The following is an 18,406-nucleotide window of genomic DNA, read 5'->3' as shown; positions in this document are numbered from 1 at the left end:
GTTTCACTGAATCTTACAAATAGTTTGAAATATGCAGTGTTTATTAATCAGCAGAGCTGGGTAGTAACGGATTACATGTAATCTGGATTACGTAATCAGATTCCAAAAATCAAGTACTTGTAATTGGATTAAACTACTTTTTAAAATACTCATAATCAGACTACTTTTACTTTTTTATGAATTACATGATTACATATTATTTACACTATGGCAGTATGTTGTTCACAATTTTGTAAATCTCTTTTTTTTACATTTTTTATAATAAAATTACCTACCGCTTACAAGATGCAAAATGGAGCAGCACTCACCGTTTGATCAATGGATGCAAAGGCCTTGATTTGGGTAGGGACGCTTGATTGTCCCTAGCAATAATTTCGACCAAACAATGAATCTATATGTACATATAACCACTGATGATTTTTTAGGTATTACTTATTTTATTTAAAATAAAGTAGATCTGGAGAAAAAAATTTGGTTCATTTTTAAGTTGCCATGCTAGAATTTTTACTGGCATCACAAAAAACTTAAAATTATCAAAAAGTAATAAATAAAATAGAATTATTATATATTTAATGTTTTTGGCCTGCAACCTTAATAAATAAGATTATGATAACAAAAATACTATTTTAACTATTGTTCAAGTTAACAGTGATAAACCTTTGTGACAATGCGGCTCTGAAGACAATTTTATTTATTTACCCACCAATGTCAAAATCAAACTTACTGCATGTATAGATACCATTTCATTTTTAAAGAAACTCGCGGTTTAAAGAAACACTTCAGTTTTATTTGTGAGGTGAAATTTTAGAGTTAGCAGTGTTGTTGCAGTGAATTTTGTGAAATTCAATATTGTTTTTTGCAATGTAGCTGTTTTTGTTTTTATTTATTTAAAATTAAGTAAATATGTTTTAAATTCATAAAGATTGATTTTGCTTTATTCAGTGTGTTACTATCAGTTGACACGAATATCAAAGTAAAACAGTGTTAGTATTGTGAAGTAACTGTCTGTACATTGCACTTTAAAAATGAGTTGGTTTTGTTGGTGAAATAGAATTGAATATATTTTCAAATATTATTTATTTGAAATCAAATAAGATGTCAAAAGTAATCTAAATGTAATATAAAAGTAGTCAGATTACGTTACCAGCGATGTGTAATCTAAGAGATTATATTACTGACTACAAATTTTGTAATGTAATTCGTAATCAGTAACGGATTACAATTCATAAGTAATCTGTCAGTTACCTATTTAAACTGAGGCTCTTTTTACTAATGTGTTAACGTGACCTGTGGAAATATAGCCTACCTGACCCAGAGCAAACCTAATATTATTAATAATAATAACAATAGACCCCTTATTTATTCTACTTATCTAATATTGTAGATGTATTTGTATTAAGGTTATTTATGCTTGACAATTTTGCATCAACAACATTTTGTTGATATATGTGACAGGTTAATGTTACAGTTAGAAGTATACTGGTCATTACAAAAATGTACAACATTTCTACCAAAATTCCAGTTATCATTGTTACAATAAAACTCTAGTGGTATTGGCCACCACTGCCAATAAACTAAATAAAATGCCAAAAAATTCTGTTGGTAAATGCTGTTTTGTCAGATACTATACAGTTGTTTATTTATTTTGGGGTTTTTATTTTGAGGGGGGAATTGTGTTCCTCATAGTGTCTCTCCAATATTAAGAGCGCTGTTCTTACTCAATCCCAAGATTTGCACTTTATATTCAAGGTTAATAATTGCAGGCAAAAATGCAGCCTTATCCATCTGTGCATACAATTACCATCTCCCCCTGATCAATGGAAACATCCAGCACATCCTTGACCTCCGCCTGCTTTTCCCTCCATGGGTTACTGTGTTGCACTGCTTGCCTGACTTAATCTCTGACTGATTAGGGAGCAAACATTAGACGAGTCTTGACAAAACCCTGCTGCTTGTTATGTAGCAATGGGGATTCTGAAAGCCATTGCAATGACAGCCCAAGTATGCTGACCACCCGCTGTGGTTAGAGACCCTTTTCCCTGTACCACATGGATGGACAGCAGCCTGGAGACATCGGTCTGTCCAGCAGCACCACCCTCCTGCTGTGCCCCCGGTCTGCATGCATGCAACAGCCAGCCTGAACCCAAAGGTCAAATAAAAAGTCCCACACCCTGGTTAGGTCATATGCACTGCCCTTGCTGAGAGGCACCAGTGATCTCACCGGGGAACTCTCTCTCTCTTTCTGTCCTACATTACCCAGACTGCAGATGTTCTTGATTGTCTCTTTTGTAAAGATCATATCTTACAGACTTTCTTTCTTCTTTATGAGGCCACATGTGTACTTAACCAGTCTGATCTGTGGTGTGTTTGTTCAATGTAAGCTGACAGAAAATCATTACATTGCTCTTCTGTTTCTTGATGAGAATAACAAGACATCATCTCACAACATTTACAACAACATGACTCAGATTTCCAAATTAAGTGCAGTCTGTTTGACATCAAAATCTTTTAGATCAAATCGTTACAATGGTGAAATGATCGCTAGGAAAGGTGCAGATGTGCTTGTTTATTTGGATAATCCTCTCAATTCAGTAATTGGTCATCGGTTTTCCTCGCTCTATAGCCCTGGAACGTTCAAGAGGTCTCTTACCTAAAAACACTTCAACAACCAACATTAAGCTAATCCCCCAAACAACCCAATTGTCAGGTGGGATCTTTCAAACAAGATCTTGCATTAAAGCAAAACATGCCCTGAGGAACAAGCAAAGCTCTTTAAACCTATTAGTAAGGAATGACCACTATTTAAACCTGGACTTTGAACAACAGCTTCTGCTTAATAAATGCATGTTAAATGTCACTTCAAGCAACACAAAACATGTCACAATATTGATATTTGATATCAGACATTCTATTAAAAAAGTATTTTGTACATTCTTTCTTAAACAAATCCTTAGTTTAAGATATTTTAGAGTTTATAGCCACTTTATCAATAACACTTCACACATTTTAAGGAATGTATTGGAGACATTTGGGGGATGGGCTGCTTGTTAATATCAACTCTTGATGGGAGATAATCCCACGACTGGTCATGCCACGATTTAAATGCCTTTGTACTAAAACAAAGAGTCGGGAGCCGCCCTTAATGTGCTGACAACACATTCATCTGTGCTATGAACACACGGAACATGAGATATGTGCTAATGTAATCACACAAATAGGTGCTAATAGCTCTACAGTGAGCGTGCACGTTTGCGTTTGTATACGTGCTCAATAAAATGTGGACACATAGACTGTATTTAGACGCCATTTAAGTATTGTTTTTGGATACAGTTCGAGAGTTTAATCACTTTAATTTTAAAAGTCCCATAAAGTATTTATATCTGAGTGCAACAAAGTCTTATACTGCCACCTTGTGACTGAAACAAGGTAAAACGATTCGGCTTCAAGGGTATTACGTCAGAGCACACGTAAACACGAACAAAAAACTTCAGCCAAGGAAAAAAAATACTCCGAGGGGAATGATTTTTTTCTTATTTATTATTTAATAAATAAAATTAATTGGAAAAAGGCACGGCTCTTATAAATTTTGTGTCCCCAATAAAGTTAAATAACTACATTTAAAAATGTTACATAATATCTACCCCACTAATGAGATTATATCTAAATTTAGTAACACTAATTTGAATTGTGTTCAATTGATCTTCTCTTCTTTAAATGATTTTGGTCTGGTTTGTCAAAATGTCTGGCTTCGAAATCCAACTTTTTTTATTGCAAACCAAATATAGAATATATAGGAAATGTATGTATTTTATTGGCAAAAGTTCCCAAATTAAACAACTGTCTTTGTGACCCTAATTATTTAATTATTACGAAAAAGGTGTCAAATTTGTAAATCTGTATAAAGATTTGATGAATGTAACATAAATTGCTGTATTACCTCTGTATTTTTTCCTTTGCTTTTTCTTTGTTTTATTGGTTATCTTTCTTACCTATTTAATATTTTTATTGTACTCCATCCATGATTATTTGAAGCAGATTCAGATATATTTTTGTTTATACTTGCAATAAAAAGCACACATAAACAGCTTTTTAGAAAACAACGACTCTACTAATCTAAACGTAAAAAATTGTGTAATAAAACGGGTTTTCTCAATATATTTGCTAAATGTACATACCGCCAACTTAATTCACTGCGCATGCGCTAAGTCTATATAACGCGTGCGTGCCCTTTCCTTCCTTCCATTTTCTTCTTGTTCTGTAGAGAGGTAGGTTTATCGGATTTTTCCTTTGAATTTTGTCTTTGATATTTTTTTAAATGTCGTAATGATAGGTTGAAACTTAAAAGGTTTATGTCTTAAATGTAATGTACTGGTCAGCTTTGCTTAAAATGTAAGAATAAGCGGAAACTTGGTTATGCTTTACCACGTTTGTCTCTTGGCACGCGTGTGCACGTAGGAAGGTGTAAGTTGAATGCACAACTTGAATTATATATTTAAAATGACTATTTAGCCCGCTTTTGATTTAATGATTTAAATATTTTATGGTAAGTTCCTTTTTGTTTATCTGTTCTTCTGTGATTTTTGCAGAACACGTGCTGTTAGAACAAGAATGAGTTCGGCGTCATGTGGTCGGTTTATGGTGAGTACAGATTCACAGTAACGTTACACTCATCTGAATAAATACTGTACGCTTTAAAACATTTAAGAAGCGCAGTACTCGGTAGCGATGATGGCTCAACTTTTTTCCCCAACAGATCGACCCTGTTGACTCTTTTTGACAAATAAGCCAAATATTCTGAGCAACCGCATGGCAAATTTAAGTCTGTTTCTGGTTACTTCTTTTGTTAATGACCTTTCGTTGTTCTACTTTTTCTCTAGATCATATGCTTACCAAATGGGTAACCACAAACGTATCCGACTTTGAAACACCTTAACAGTCAGACACTGGTGAGTTTTGACTCCATTTTGCTTATGAGAGCTTCATCATCTGGTGCACGTGATGACTGAACTTTTTTCCCCAGCAGATCGACTCTGTTGACTTTGTAACGAAAATAAGCCAAATATTCTGAGCAACCAGATGACAACACAATGATGTTTTATTTAAGCATTCAGGGTAATGACCTTGTTGCCTTATTTCCCCCCAGATGATGCACTTACCAAATGGATGACAACACTCATGCATCCAACTCTGCAAGACCTTAACGGTCAGACACCGGTAAGGTTTAACTTTAATTTTGGTTGAGAGCTTTCTATCTTCTGTGTACGTGATGACTGAACTTTTTTCCCCAGCAGATCGATAATGTTGACTTTGATCTTTTATTAAAGCCAAAATTTCTGATGCACCAGTAACATTTTACATGAAAGCAATTTACTCCTTTACCCTTTATTAAACCCTCTTTTTTGTTTTTAACAGGACACATCAGATTCAAGATGCACCGAGAGATTGAATGAACCCATGATGGCCACATGTAAAGGTATTATGATTTTATTTGTAAAATGGTGTCTCAACCCAGATTGGTCTGCATTTGTTTTGCATTTATTACATTATGGTCTCTTTCCACATTTTAGGTGTTTGAAGGATTTTGTTCCTCCAGAAGCACCCAGTGCAACATCCAGATCGAGAAGCAAGTGCAGAAGCCAAAAATGGCAGTTTGGATTGTTTGATGCTCTTTGATTAAAACGATGGCAAATAAACTTCTGATCAAACAAATTTGGGCTTTGATATCTGTAAACTCTTAAAAGTGTGACCAGATGCAATATTGTTTGTACTTTTATGTAAACCTATGAATTTAAATTGGACAAAAACTAGCAAAAGTATAGAGGGTAAGGTTTAACTTGTACGTTACTAGAAATCTCGTGGCACTCACTTCTCAAATGTCACATTGGTAGAAATGCAGTAATTGTGCATTGTTCATTATATGACAGGTCCTTAAGTTAGTGAATCTGGGACCAAAAAAAATCAAGACCCTTGAAAGTTTGAGTAACTCAACGATAGAGGCCTTTAAAATGCTTGAATCTATTTTGTGCAAGTTTTCTGGAAAGTCTTATTCCCTTTGTAGTGTAGTGTGACATCACATCATCCTTTTTTTTAGGAAACATGTTAAACTTTTTGAATGCTTAAATATTCTGTATGTGAACTTTGATCCACACCAAAATTATTTTTAATGTTTCTCTTTTGCCCTCACTTGTGTCCCCACATTAAGTCCTTGAATTTCAGTCTATTGGACCTGGAAAGTTCTTGAATTTGAAATTAGCCAAGGTGTGTGTGAACCCTGTGCAAATCTTAAAACTTTCAAGTAAAAAAATGAAGTGTAATGTACATTTAGCAGTAATTTTAAGAACCATTTTTATGCTCACATTTTCTTTAATAAATGATCAATGCATGTGTCTTTCATGCAGAAACAGACTATTTTCTTACCCACACTGGGTAAAAACAGTCCATTCGTAGCATACAAAAGGTGAATATTTAATGCTAGAAGTTTATGTTGATGAGCAACAAGTTTAAAACATTAATTCACAAAGTGTTAACACATCTCAGAAAGTAATATACATTTTGAACAAATCTTGCAGATATCCAGTAAGACTGTAACAAGACTTCAAAGCATCCCACAGTTAAAGTAAACCTTTACAAAACGTCATCCAGACACCATATTGCAATATCCCTGGTATTAGTTGTGCTCCTTTGAGTAACATGTTACGATCCAAATAACCTGAGGGAGAAACAATGCATCAGAAAATATTTTCAGGATGCTTAAAAACAGTTTGCTTTGATAAAGAAACCCCATAAGGATATGAACAATTATTATATAAAAGTTAATACTCACACGATCATGCAGAACATCATAAATATGTTCCAAAGGGCGATGAAGATGCGAAAGTATCGTAGGCTCAGTAAAAACTCTCTGATGTTGTCACCTAAACAGAAATTATGCAACCTGAGAGACAAGTACTTTGTTTTTCTGTTATGTAACGTAACATATTTGATCATTTTTGTAAGTATAGATGTTTAATAATCTATAGATACTAGAGTACTACTGCATTAACAAATAATATTGAAAACTATAACTACACAAAACAGAGATGTAAAAAAAAAGATATATCTATCAAAAAGATTACTTGGATGAAGTCATTGTTGTATGATATGAGTGATATTACCTGTGCTTGATACCCGAGATTCATCTCCAAACCCTTGAGACTGACTCTCTCTTTTCTTCCTGTATAAGTTACACACAAACATAGCAGAGAGCAACGATTAAAGAGTAATCCCCCAAACTAAAGCTGTTAGATGACATATAGGTGTGTGATATTATATACTCACAGTTTAAAGTTGAGCACAGCTCCAGCGTTCACGAGAAGAGTGCTGAGTACACACATAGAGAAGATGAGTGACGTGGAGACACAAACACAATGTTAATACATCGCGACGGGCGTTAATTACACCTCTCAATGTCGTATGTCAGTTAACATTAATAAATAACGGAACTTGCCTAGTTTTGATCGAAACCAGATAACTTACCCGAAAATTAGAAGATCTCCAATCATTTTGACTACTTATTTCCGCACTGGTTCCTCGTCTTCTTCTGTTGTGCGCATGTGCGAATGCAGTAAGAATCTGTAGTTTATTAGCGCCATCTGGCGGTGGAAATACAACATGACTGTTTAGGGTTACACTTGTATCACAATGTTTTTATATATATTTATTTATTTATTATTTATTTATTCATTCATTTCAAGAACAAGAGGATTACAATCTGCTTATTTAACAATGGATCAAATAAAATAAACATAAAAAAATTAAATTAAATTAACAACAACATGGGGATATTCTACAATAATTCAATAAAAGAAAAGGTTTGAAAAATGATATATATTTGCTTTGCTTTTTTATTTTTTAGACTTTTAATAGTTTCAAAATAGTTTTTTTTAATTCCGTTCTAAATAAAATGCTATTGGGTTTATTATTTGCCCATTTTTTCCATATAAAATCAGTAAGTTGATTAACAAGTCTTTCTCCAGGTACTTTTATAATACAAAAATATCCTTACCAGATAACCGAATTTTTATTTTTGTAAGTTTAAAGGAGGAAAGGAAATTGTCACAGATGAATCATGATTCACAAAAAAAAACAAAGAATTTGGTCTAGTTGTGTAGTACAGACATTAAAATCAACATACATTAAATTTGTGATGATAATACATTCTTAATAGTGTGATTAAATTCATTTGATTGACAATAGATATGGCTTTTGTCTTTATCCACTAAGTGGCAGTAGTGATGCTGTCTCTGAAGCGTCTGTGTGTCTTGTTTTAACCTGAATAGTGCGTCTCAGCTTGTGCTCTATATTAATAGGCATCTGTATATGAGCAGAGCCCTTTACTCGTGCAGAAGAAGACTCTCTTCATGTGGTAGAGTCAAAAGAACATCATGGAGGTACTGGATGTCCTAAATCTGGGCGAAATTGCCCATTATTTCTCTAAAATGGCGATGTTTCCAGTGTTTGATGTCGCTTATTATATCGTGTCGATACTCTACCTCAAATATGAACCAGGTAAGAGAAATGTTTGTTTATGGGGACGGAATTTGGTTGTGCATTATTGTTATTAGCTATAAATATTTATTTGGGTCAGATGCAAAAGATAAGCTATGTCATTTCGACTTTAATGCTTATATTGAAGACAATATATTGTCAGTGAACACAAGTGTTACGCACATTTTATATAGCCATTTCAGGATTGGCTGCCACTGCCATTGATATTGAAATTGTAGGAAGACGATCGTATTAATTGCTTAATTTATTCGTGTCAGTAATGTTTTTCTATATGTTTGTAAAGAGTTTTGTAACTCTTAAAGAGTCTCCTCGAAACACGATCGAGTGCTTGTGCATACCGCCGCGAACCTCACTGCAATAAATAGAAGCGCCCTAAATAGACGGACAGGACAGGCGCGCGCAGCTGATGAACACCATTTGTTAGACAAATATACATTTAGCAAAGGACTGGCTTTTTACCTAAAGAAAGTGAAAAACTAGGCCTTGGCTAAATGAATTCGTCTAACATTTGAAACAGGTTCGTGTCATATCACTTCCCAAAATCAAAAGTAGGTCGACAGTCTTTTTGCGTTTGTTTGTAACTCTAGGCAATTAAAATTTAGTGAAATAATTGCAACTTAAATAAATTCAGTAGAACTAAAACAGAATAATGTCCTTAATAATTCAATACTTGACAATGTTTTTAAATAGGCTAATTTAAAATAGTGGTCGAACGATATATATTTATTTATGGCCGATGCAGAAACCGATATTGAGAAAATATATGGCCGATATAACACAAATGTAATTGCAGTAAATAAAAGACAAACAGAAAATTGGTCAAACTAAAACATTTGTTATGCATAATATTAATAAACATAACCTTTTAAAGTATTTAAAAATATATTTACAAGACATAATTATGTGGATCTGACATCTTACGGTATTATTTTTATAAGACTTAAATTTATAAGACAATAACATCATGTTTAAAAGTAAATGATTTGTCATTTTAAGGTCTGTCAGACTTTGGCTTTACATCTGACTGTCTTTTCATTGCAAAAAAAACTAATTTAAGTAACAGAATAATTTACTGGCTGATTAAAAATATTTATCGGCTGATGCATGATAATGACATATAATTATTACACTGCTCTGTGAAATTCTTGATTCTGATTGGTCAGTAGCATCATTCGACAGCTGCTAAAAGTGATAACACACAGCTTATACGGGTACTGCGAGTCATTTTTACCGGTACTACTTATAAGTTTAATGTATCACTCCTTTGCCTCTTTTATTATTCCAAGGATTTTGTTACAAATGGGCAAATACAATGTATCAAATCAACATTTTACCAACATTTACTCAAGTTTTTATTGAAAATGTTTTTGCAGAAATTACAATAATACTGGCAGCTGTTTGCCAGTAACTTATTGTAGATTGAAATGTTTTTTACATGTTTGTTTGTTTAAAGTTAAATGAACATTAAACATTAACAGGTCTTTATCTTTACAGAATAAAATAACAGCCTCATAGCATCATGGGAACCAAAATCTGAAGGAAAAAAGAGAAAAAGGTTGATAAGGATTTCTGGTTCCCATGCAGAATGCTTTGCATAAGGCTGTTATTTTATAGTTTCATTCTGTAAAGACAAAGACTTATTAATGTTTGGTTTTTATTTAACTTTGAACAAACGGTTGCCGGTTAATAAAATAAATTTAAATCTACAGTAAGTTACAAACAGCTGCATAATTACAGCAAATCTTTCAAGTAAAGTTTTTGCCAAATAAACCCCAATACTAATCACTCTGCTGGAGTTTATTTTGTTATGTACATTATATCTTTTATATTTAAGTATATGTTAATGGTAATCACCATTTTCTGTTTTTATTATGTTATTCTTTATATGTTAAAACAGTTTAAGTTCTTTATATGTTGTAAGATATCAACTGGTCATAAGCCATATGTTACTGGTAAAAGAATGTGATATCGACCATGTTCTTCATACTGTACATTCTCCAGTTGCTGGCTGAAGCTTGACCCGTCACATGTGTCTGTGTGTTGGAGGTCATGGTTTGAAACAGTTGCGATGGACGAAAAGCTTTAGGGTTCTGTTTATTTTTAGTCCACACTTTAGTGGATCAGTTTTCAGTCAAAATGCCTGTTGAGCGTGTAATCGCTCAGGCTACACCTGTTCTTTAAGATCGGTTGATCCCTTGAGATCATCACCCCTCCATCTTGACATTTGACCAAATGAGTACAACATTGCTTAGTGCTGTCCGAATCTTGTTTCTTTTAAGGGAAGAAAGAAAAACTGTATATTACTTTTATATTGAGGAAAAAAACAACCACAACAACTTTTGATTTCCAGGTAGTGTTTGTTACATCTGTAAATCTTTGTTGCTCAGGTGCTGTGGAGGTGTCCCGTAGAAGTCCAGTGGCCTCTTGGCTTTGTGCTATGCTCTACTGTTTTGGGAGTTATATACTAGCAGACATCATGTTGGGTGTGTCACCAATAGACTATTTCCATAACAACAGTCACATCCTACTGGCTTCAGCTGTCTGGTAAGGATCTTTTACATAGCCCTGTTTGTACAGTTCTGTTTGCATACTTTGCATATGACACACGAGTTGCCTTGAAGGTAGTTTCAAAGTTGTGTTTTCAAATTCAAGATCATTATGGTGTACAAATTGTGCTTTAGCATAATCTACTGTAGTTGAAAAATTAATATTCACGATTTATACCATACATGATGTAACAAGCATATTAATAGACCATTTTAGCGGCAACAACATAAACAAATGGCTTTGGTGGCCCAAACTTAACTTCTGGTAGACATCTGCAAAGAATTAATAACAACAGCGTCCCTCTAGAGTACATTATTTCTGTTCACATTCAAAATAATTAACAAGTCAGTTACAAGTTTAAAAAACACACATATAGGCGCCGATCCGGTGGGTGCGCCGGGGCTCAGCTCGAGCTCCCACTGAAATGGCCAAGCACATATGCTCAGTTGCTTCACATTTGTTTCACATTTTGTGTCTAAAACCATGCTTAAAACATAACCAAGACAATTTTCTCCTTCTTTTCAAAGCGCTTGGGTGCTTCAGAGCATTTGCCGTTGCTAAGTAACCTAAGTATTCCTCGACGTTGTGACGAGCACCCACCCGCAGAAAAAGAAATCGGTGCCTGTGAACATGCACGTTTGTTAAGAAATGTATATCTGATCCTCGTTTACATATTTCAAAATATATATGCATGCATTATATATAAGTCTATATGCGGGTTAGTGACAAAAACGGTTTAGCAAGATGAGAAATTCAAAAATCTTTTTTAAAAACTTGTTTTAAAAGCATGGATCAGGTTTATTTCAATGCACATAGTGTATTTGTTAATTTTATGAAAAATGCACCATTTTTATTGAAGTTAAGACTGAATGGACCTGAAAAAGTGAAATGGTGTAATTTCCAATTGCGCCAAAGAATTAGAAATATTCAATATTTTATCCGCCTTGATGGCATGTAAGCGTAATCATAAAACATCATTTTAAAATATAATTTTATTAGTTATTTCTAAATGTACAATTTGATAACTTGTAAATATGACAAGTTCTTGTAATATTTGTCCTGACATATGATGAAAACAGCTCTGTTTTCGAAATAATCTTTGACAAATTATGTAAAAATGTATGTAAAAAAATTCATATTACACTAAACTAGATGATTATATTTTATTCCACATTTTTTTAATGAATATATTTATATATTCATTAAAAAAAATAGTTACACCAATTGACACAGACCGTTTAAACCACGTTGACATTTTTGCAATTATCATCCAAATATTCGGTCAAAATGAAATAAAACAAGAAATTTTTGACTTGATCTTTAAAAAAGAGAATGTATGCAAGTAATCTGCTAATTTATTTTGAAATGTTAACTTTTTTACATTTCATGTAACCATCTGGACACAAATTAATTAATGTCACATAATTTACCCATGCATCAATGCGCGCCCAAACACACACATTATATAACCACCGCAGGGAATTGGTCAAATACTGCCACCGTCACAGCCGCAAGCCCGATTTATAGTCGTGCGTAAGTTCTACGCCGTAGGCTATCCGTAGCCTGTGCTTAGCTCTGCGTAGCCTGACGTGCACCTCCCAGACCGCAAACGCTGTGATTGGTGCACCAGAACCCCTCCCGTCAGGTAAAAAAACTGTGTCATTTCCATGTGCGACAGTGAAAACAAAGATAAGCCAAGTTGAGGAGTGATTTAACTCAAACTGCAACAAAAGTCGCTGTTTATTTACTTCCATCATTGCTGGTCTTCTCAAATCATACACAACAAGTTGCTGTTTCTTCTTCGTTTGTGGGTTAACTTGCTAAGCTTCTTCTTCTTTGACGGTCGCGCTGCTACTGTAGTTACACGCGTGGATACTGCCAACCAGCGGTTTGCGCGTGTGTTTGCACGTCGACGCGGAGGACGCAAAAGTATAAATGAAAACCGACGCGGAACCTACGCCGTAGGACCTACGCACAACTATAACGAGTCCTTTAGCGGTGATCCATACTCGCTGTCCCCCCTCGGTTTTAGGAAACCAAAAACTAGTTTTTGACCAGATATTTGTTCCAGAGGAACACCGACTTTGGCCCATGTTCTGCTCTGTACATTTTCACATTACTTTATTCTTATTACTTCTTTATCACTCTTATGTGTCAATAAAATACTCTCACATGATTTAAGCAATGAAGTATAAAAGTCCCACAAGAATGGGGAAAAAACTGATAACTGAGTCAATGGTTACCATTAACTGTGTTCTTACCATCATATATCGAAGTATCTTCTTTTGTGTATAACAATATACAGAAACTCATACAGGTTTAAAACAACATTAAGGTGAATAAATGATGACAGTCAAGTTTTGTTTTTGGGTGAACTATACCTTTAATATCTGAAAGAGATACATTTTTAAAGATAATACAGCCACACACAGACTGTGAACAGCCTAGTTGGTCTTTGTTCATCTAGGTCATATTTGAAATACTCCTTTAACAGTATATTAAGTGTTAACTTGAATGCTTTTGATATGTGTGTCTAATATTCTGCACTGATAATGCAATGCTCTAGCAACACCAGTAAGCTTTTCATGACTAAAATGTTTTCTTATTACTTTGCAGGTACCTGATCTTCTTTTGCCCTCTTAACCTGTTTTACAAATGTGTGGCATTTCTGCCAGTGAAACTTGTGCTGGTGGCCCTGAAAGAAGTCGTCCGAACTCGTAAAATTGCTGCTGGAGTTCATCACGCTCACCACGCATATCACCACGGGTGGTTGATCATGGTTATAACTGGTTATGTTAAGGGCAAGTATATCCGCAGGGCTTTATTCTTTGGGGCTTATGTACATAGGCGGAGTTTGGGGGAGGATTGGGGGGCACTGCCCCCAGACCTATTAATGAAACAGAAATATAAAATATATTATTTATTATATTATTTGTCTAATCTTGATATTTAATAGGTAGACTGAGTAACGTAAGGATAAAATAGTTTAAATTAATTTAAACCATATTTAAGAACCATGAAGCCGCACTTTCCTGCTAATCTCAAAGTATTTCAATACTCTTGTTTGCCAGTAGGTGCCCCACAAGCCTATGCTTATGAAACACTTTTCTAAGACCCTTTTAGTCGTTTTTGGTGGGTGTGTGGCCCTTCTAATTTTTTCTATTAATATGTGTAGGGTCAGGGGTCGCTCTCATGTCCAATTTTGAGCAGCTGTTGCGTGGAGTGTGGAAGCCTGAGACCAATGAAATCCTCAACATGTCATTGTAAGTGTGCTCCTCATTGATGTTTATCTTCTGCTTCTTTCATGTTTATGTGCTATCATGTTTATTTGCATTAAAAGGGACATATCATAAAAATCTGATTTTTTTCCATGGTTAAGTGCTTTTATGTAGAAAATATAAAAAAAAGATCAACTCAATAACTTAGTTTTGGTAAACCATTCTCTACAACCACATGAAAAAATAGCTAATTGAAATTTGGCTCCCCTTGTGATGTCAGAAGGGGATAATACTGCCCCTTAATTTGCACTATCTAACCATGGCACTGTCATTTAGTGGAGAGATCAGCTCATATTTGCTTACACCTACCAAGTGACAATTTTAATATGCTATAATAAATTATCTATATGGTATTTTGAGCTAGAACTTTACAGTCATACTCTGAAGACACCAAAGATTTATTTGACATCTTAAAAAAGTCTTGTGAAATGTCCCCTTTAAGGCTGGATTTACACTGCAGATCTTGATGCCAAATTGCGATTTGCTGACCATATTCGATTTTTTTTTGATGACCTGTATACATCATCTTTTAAAAGCGACTCGTATATAGGATGTAAAATGTTGCGATTTGCAATGGACACGGAAAAATTGATTATACAAGATTATAGAGCTTTATTTCTGTAACAAGATATAAAACTTCAACATTACTCCACTGGTGGAGCCATCGCGCCAAAGATGCACTGCTAAGAAGAGTCATGTGATCGTGTGTGGTGTCCACCACCAGCGTTGCATTTTTACCCACAACACTCCTTGACATGGGAATATCCAATCTGTCCACATTGCGGGGTGAATGCATGTATACGATTCATATTCGATTAATTTCTGCATATGAATGAGGCCTGAAACCGATCAGAGAATATCTGCATTTATGTGCTTTTTTCCTGTTTAAACGTCCGTGGGTCAGATCTGTGCCACTTGAGGGAAAAAATTTGGAATTTAGTCACTTCAAACAGGCAGTGTAAATGCACCCTTACAATTCAACCAAAAATGGTATCTACACTTTTACTATAATAAAACCATGGTTAATTTTCGTGTTGGTCTGTGCAATTTAAAGCATGTCAACATATAAATAAATCCTTATTTAATTAGTGAAAGCATAAACCATGAAGTGTATATCTTTCAATGTGTGGGCATGCTTTGTAGTTCCACATCTTACACATTTAAAAAAAAATATTTCTATGAAAGTTTTGTTTGATGTCCTGATTTGATTCTTTCAGCCCCACTAAAGCCAGTCTGTATGGAGCGATTCTGTTCACACTACAGGAGGCCCATTTGCTCCCTGTGTCAAAGAGCATACTCATCTGTCTCTTTACTTTCTTCATGGCATCATCCAAGGTAATAGAAAATCACTGTCTCTTATTTCATTTACTTACACTTTTGTTACAGCATTAAATACGTTAGGAATAATTGACGACGGGCCATTGAATTATAAGAAAATAATGCACACCAAGGTGGTAATGCCGCAGGTGTGCATTATTTTCAAATACTTCAAAGGACCGGAGTCAATTATTCCGCTTATACCACGGTTACCACAAACATTGCTCTGGTGCCTATTTTTAAGACATTTGACAAGATAGGTGTGCGGTTTACAGAAAAATAATCAACACCCATAGAACATTTCTCAGCCAATCAGAATGCAGCATTCAACAGACCCGTGGTATAAACTATTAATAATGCAAGCACTGAGATATCTTAAAAGGGTTAGACATTTGTTTCAACCCCAAAAGCCGAAGTCTTTAAGACATTCTGGGTGCTAAATATAACTTGTGGTTCCCTAAATTGGGACAACCTAGCACACAATCTCGATTCACTCTAAAAACCACAAACCTCTCATTTACTCTTTCTACAGGTTTATATGACAGCCCGTCACTCTCACGGCTCGCCCTTCGCCCTCGTCGAGTCCTGGTTGTGCCATCTGCTGTTTGGTTCTCCTCTTGGCGGTGGTGAGGATGCTCACGATCACCACCACTCTGCTCCTGCTGCCGCCCCTGCACCTCTATCTCCTTCCAAAACCAAGGAGGAACTGAGCGAAGGAACCCGCAAGAGAAAGTCAAAGAAAGCCGAGTAGAGCACCGACATTAAACCATCAACCCAAGCTGTAAAATAACACAGGGGCTCCGCTCTGTTCGAGAAAAGATTTTGATGTTAAGTCAAAGCAAGTTTCTCTTTCAATGGTGCTTTTAATAACAGACATGCCACATACTGTAGGGACTGTATATAGCTTCCCAAAATATGTGTATTTATTTATTTTTCACAATGTTTTCCATCATGGAAGCCCCATGTTTTCATCTGCTAAAGTGTACAGTATGTCATGAACAGATGTATAATGAATGAATGAATGAATGGCAGCACGAGGTCAATCTGCCTTAAATTGACTACAGATTTGAAGGTCAATCCAACCAACTCGAGAAACAGTCACCACTGTTTGATGTCCACATCACTTGAGTGCTTTTCACATTCGATGGCATTAAATTGAATAATATATTTTTCAAATCAAATTAAAATAAATTATTTTCAGCCAGAAGCATGTAAGTAGTTGTTTCATATTATTTGTGTCTTCTACTGCACTTTTCATGTTTTCATTGGTAATGGAGAAAATTTATTTGCAAGAGTAAATAATTTGGGATGTGTAAATCAGGTGGTCATGTCATTAGATGATTTGGATTCGGGTAATTTGTGTACTGTTAAATGGCCCATTGCTCAAAATTGAATCTGCCTTGAATTGACTTCTGACTCAATTGAAGGTCCATCCAACCAACTCGAGGAAAGTCAATCATTATAATGTCATAGAGTGCATTATGATGTCATAATGGTCTTTTAGGACATCATAATGAACAACATTATGATGTCACAATGACCACAATTATGACCCCATAATTGACCTATGGCTAAGCCACCCCCCAAACACAATGAGCCAATCACAGTGCCCTAGCTAACCTAATACACTTGGACATTCTCTGCTTTCACGTCCATTGAAATGCATTGCAGTTCATTCGTCTTTATGGTGCAGTTTCCCGGACAGGGATTAGATTAGACTAGTCTTAGACTAAAATAAATGTAAGAGCTGTCCAAACTGAAAACAACTTGCACTGACATATCTTAAAATACATCAGTGCCCTTTGTTGTGCCTCAAAATGCACACAAGTAATGTTTTTAGTAAGGCATGCTTGTTAAAACTAGTTATATTTCCTAATAAAACCAAAGTCTAGTCCTGGCTTAAGCTAATCTATGTCCGGGAAAGCACCCCTATATGTTTTTTCTTGTCATTTTAAGTTTAAAATGGTCAAACGGTGTACATGGAGTACATTCAACTCCGACACTAGGTATACCGAGAGGCTGGGCGACGTTGTGTATTTTTTACCCTTTCTCAAGCCACATCTCAACCGAAAAAAGTGTTTGCTCTGGATTAAGTTATGCAGTAGATCACAACACCAACTAAACGTGGATAAATTAAACAATGATGTCTACATCTGTGCTAAGCTAAGTCAACAACATATTTGAACGTTATCTTTAACATTTCTAACGTAACGTTAGCCTAACATAAAAAAAACGTTAACTTTAGCTTCTAGCTGCGTTGTACATCATGTCACTTAGCTTCATTATCGGCAGTGGCTCAGTGGTTCATGTAGGTTGTCTACAAACCGGAAGGTTGGTGGTTCAATCCCCGGCTCAACCGGACCAAGTGTCGAGGTGTCCTTGAGCAAGACACCTAACCCCAGCTGCTCCCGACGAGCTGGATGGCGCCTTGCATGGCTGACACTGCCATCGGTGTATGAATGTGTGAGTGAATTGGTGAATGTGAGGCAAAACTTGTAAAGCGCTTTGGATGGCCATAGGTCTGTTGAAAGCGCTATATAAATGCAGTCCATTTACCATTATCGTATCTGTATATAACCGAGATATTAACAAATGTTATTTGTAATAGCAATGTTGTTCTGAATGATTCATGTAAATACTGTAGCACCAAACTAACGGAGAGGTACTCTTGGTAAAGATGGTAAAAAGGCTTGTCATGAAAACGTATGCAACTTAGA

The 18,406-nt window shown here is 35.2% G+C and overlaps 2 protein-coding genes, 1 long non-coding RNA gene and 3 other non-coding genes across 6 annotated transcripts; 5 read left to right on the top strand and 1 right to left on the bottom strand.

Annotated features, from left to right (window-relative positions):
• The first annotated feature begins 4,241 nt into the window (after nt 1-4,241).
• LOC129427290 (uncharacterized) lies at nt 4,242-5,709 on the top strand. The gene is made up of 6 exons (XR_008638574.2): nt 4,242-4,265; nt 4,587-4,638; nt 4,878-4,946; nt 5,144-5,214; nt 5,413-5,473; nt 5,568-5,709. It is a non-coding gene; the product is annotated as an uncharacterized lncRNA (long non-coding RNA).
• Nucleotides 4,716-4,807, top strand: LOC129428376 (small nucleolar SNORD12/SNORD106). The gene has a single exon (XR_008639015.1). It is a non-coding gene; the product is annotated as a small nucleolar SNORD12/SNORD106 (small nucleolar RNA).
• LOC129428373 (small nucleolar SNORD12/SNORD106) lies at nt 4,986-5,077 on the top strand. Its single transcript, XR_008639013.1, has one exon. It is a non-coding gene; the product is annotated as a small nucleolar SNORD12/SNORD106 (small nucleolar RNA).
• On the top strand, nt 5,255-5,346 carry LOC129428375 (small nucleolar SNORD12/SNORD106). The gene has a single exon (XR_008639014.1). It is a non-coding gene; the product is annotated as a small nucleolar SNORD12/SNORD106 (small nucleolar RNA).
• Nucleotides 5,710-6,343: 634 nt separating the features above from the next.
• Nucleotides 6,344-7,629, bottom strand: smim7 (small integral membrane protein 7). Its single transcript, XM_055183673.2, has 5 exons — nt 7,516-7,629; nt 7,318-7,359; nt 7,155-7,213; nt 6,824-6,914; nt 6,344-6,709 (listed from the first exon to the last, which is right to left on the bottom strand). Exons 1-5 carry the CDS (start codon nt 7,539-7,541, stop codon nt 6,694-6,696), a joined length of 234 nt encoding a protein of 77 aa, XP_055039648.2. The 5' UTR covers nt 7,542-7,629; the 3' UTR covers nt 6,344-6,693.
• Nucleotides 7,630-8,332: 703 nt separating this feature from the next.
• On the top strand, nt 8,333-16,899 carry tmem38a (transmembrane protein 38A). Its single transcript, XM_055183650.2, has 6 exons — nt 8,333-8,547; nt 10,935-11,091; nt 13,711-13,895; nt 14,270-14,357; nt 15,590-15,707; nt 16,222-16,899. Exons 1-6 carry the CDS (start codon nt 8,424-8,426, stop codon nt 16,438-16,440), a joined length of 891 nt encoding a protein of 296 aa, XP_055039625.2. The 5' UTR covers nt 8,333-8,423; the 3' UTR covers nt 16,441-16,899.
• Nucleotides 16,900-18,406: the final 1,507 nt, after the last annotated feature.

The sequence above is a fragment of the Misgurnus anguillicaudatus genome, chromosome 14, assembly GCF_027580225.2.
Source record: "Misgurnus anguillicaudatus chromosome 14, ASM2758022v2, whole genome shotgun sequence".
NCBI lineage: Eukaryota > Metazoa > Chordata > Actinopteri > Cypriniformes > Cobitidae > Misgurnus > Misgurnus anguillicaudatus.
This window is presented reverse-complemented; position numbering and strand designations above follow the sequence as displayed.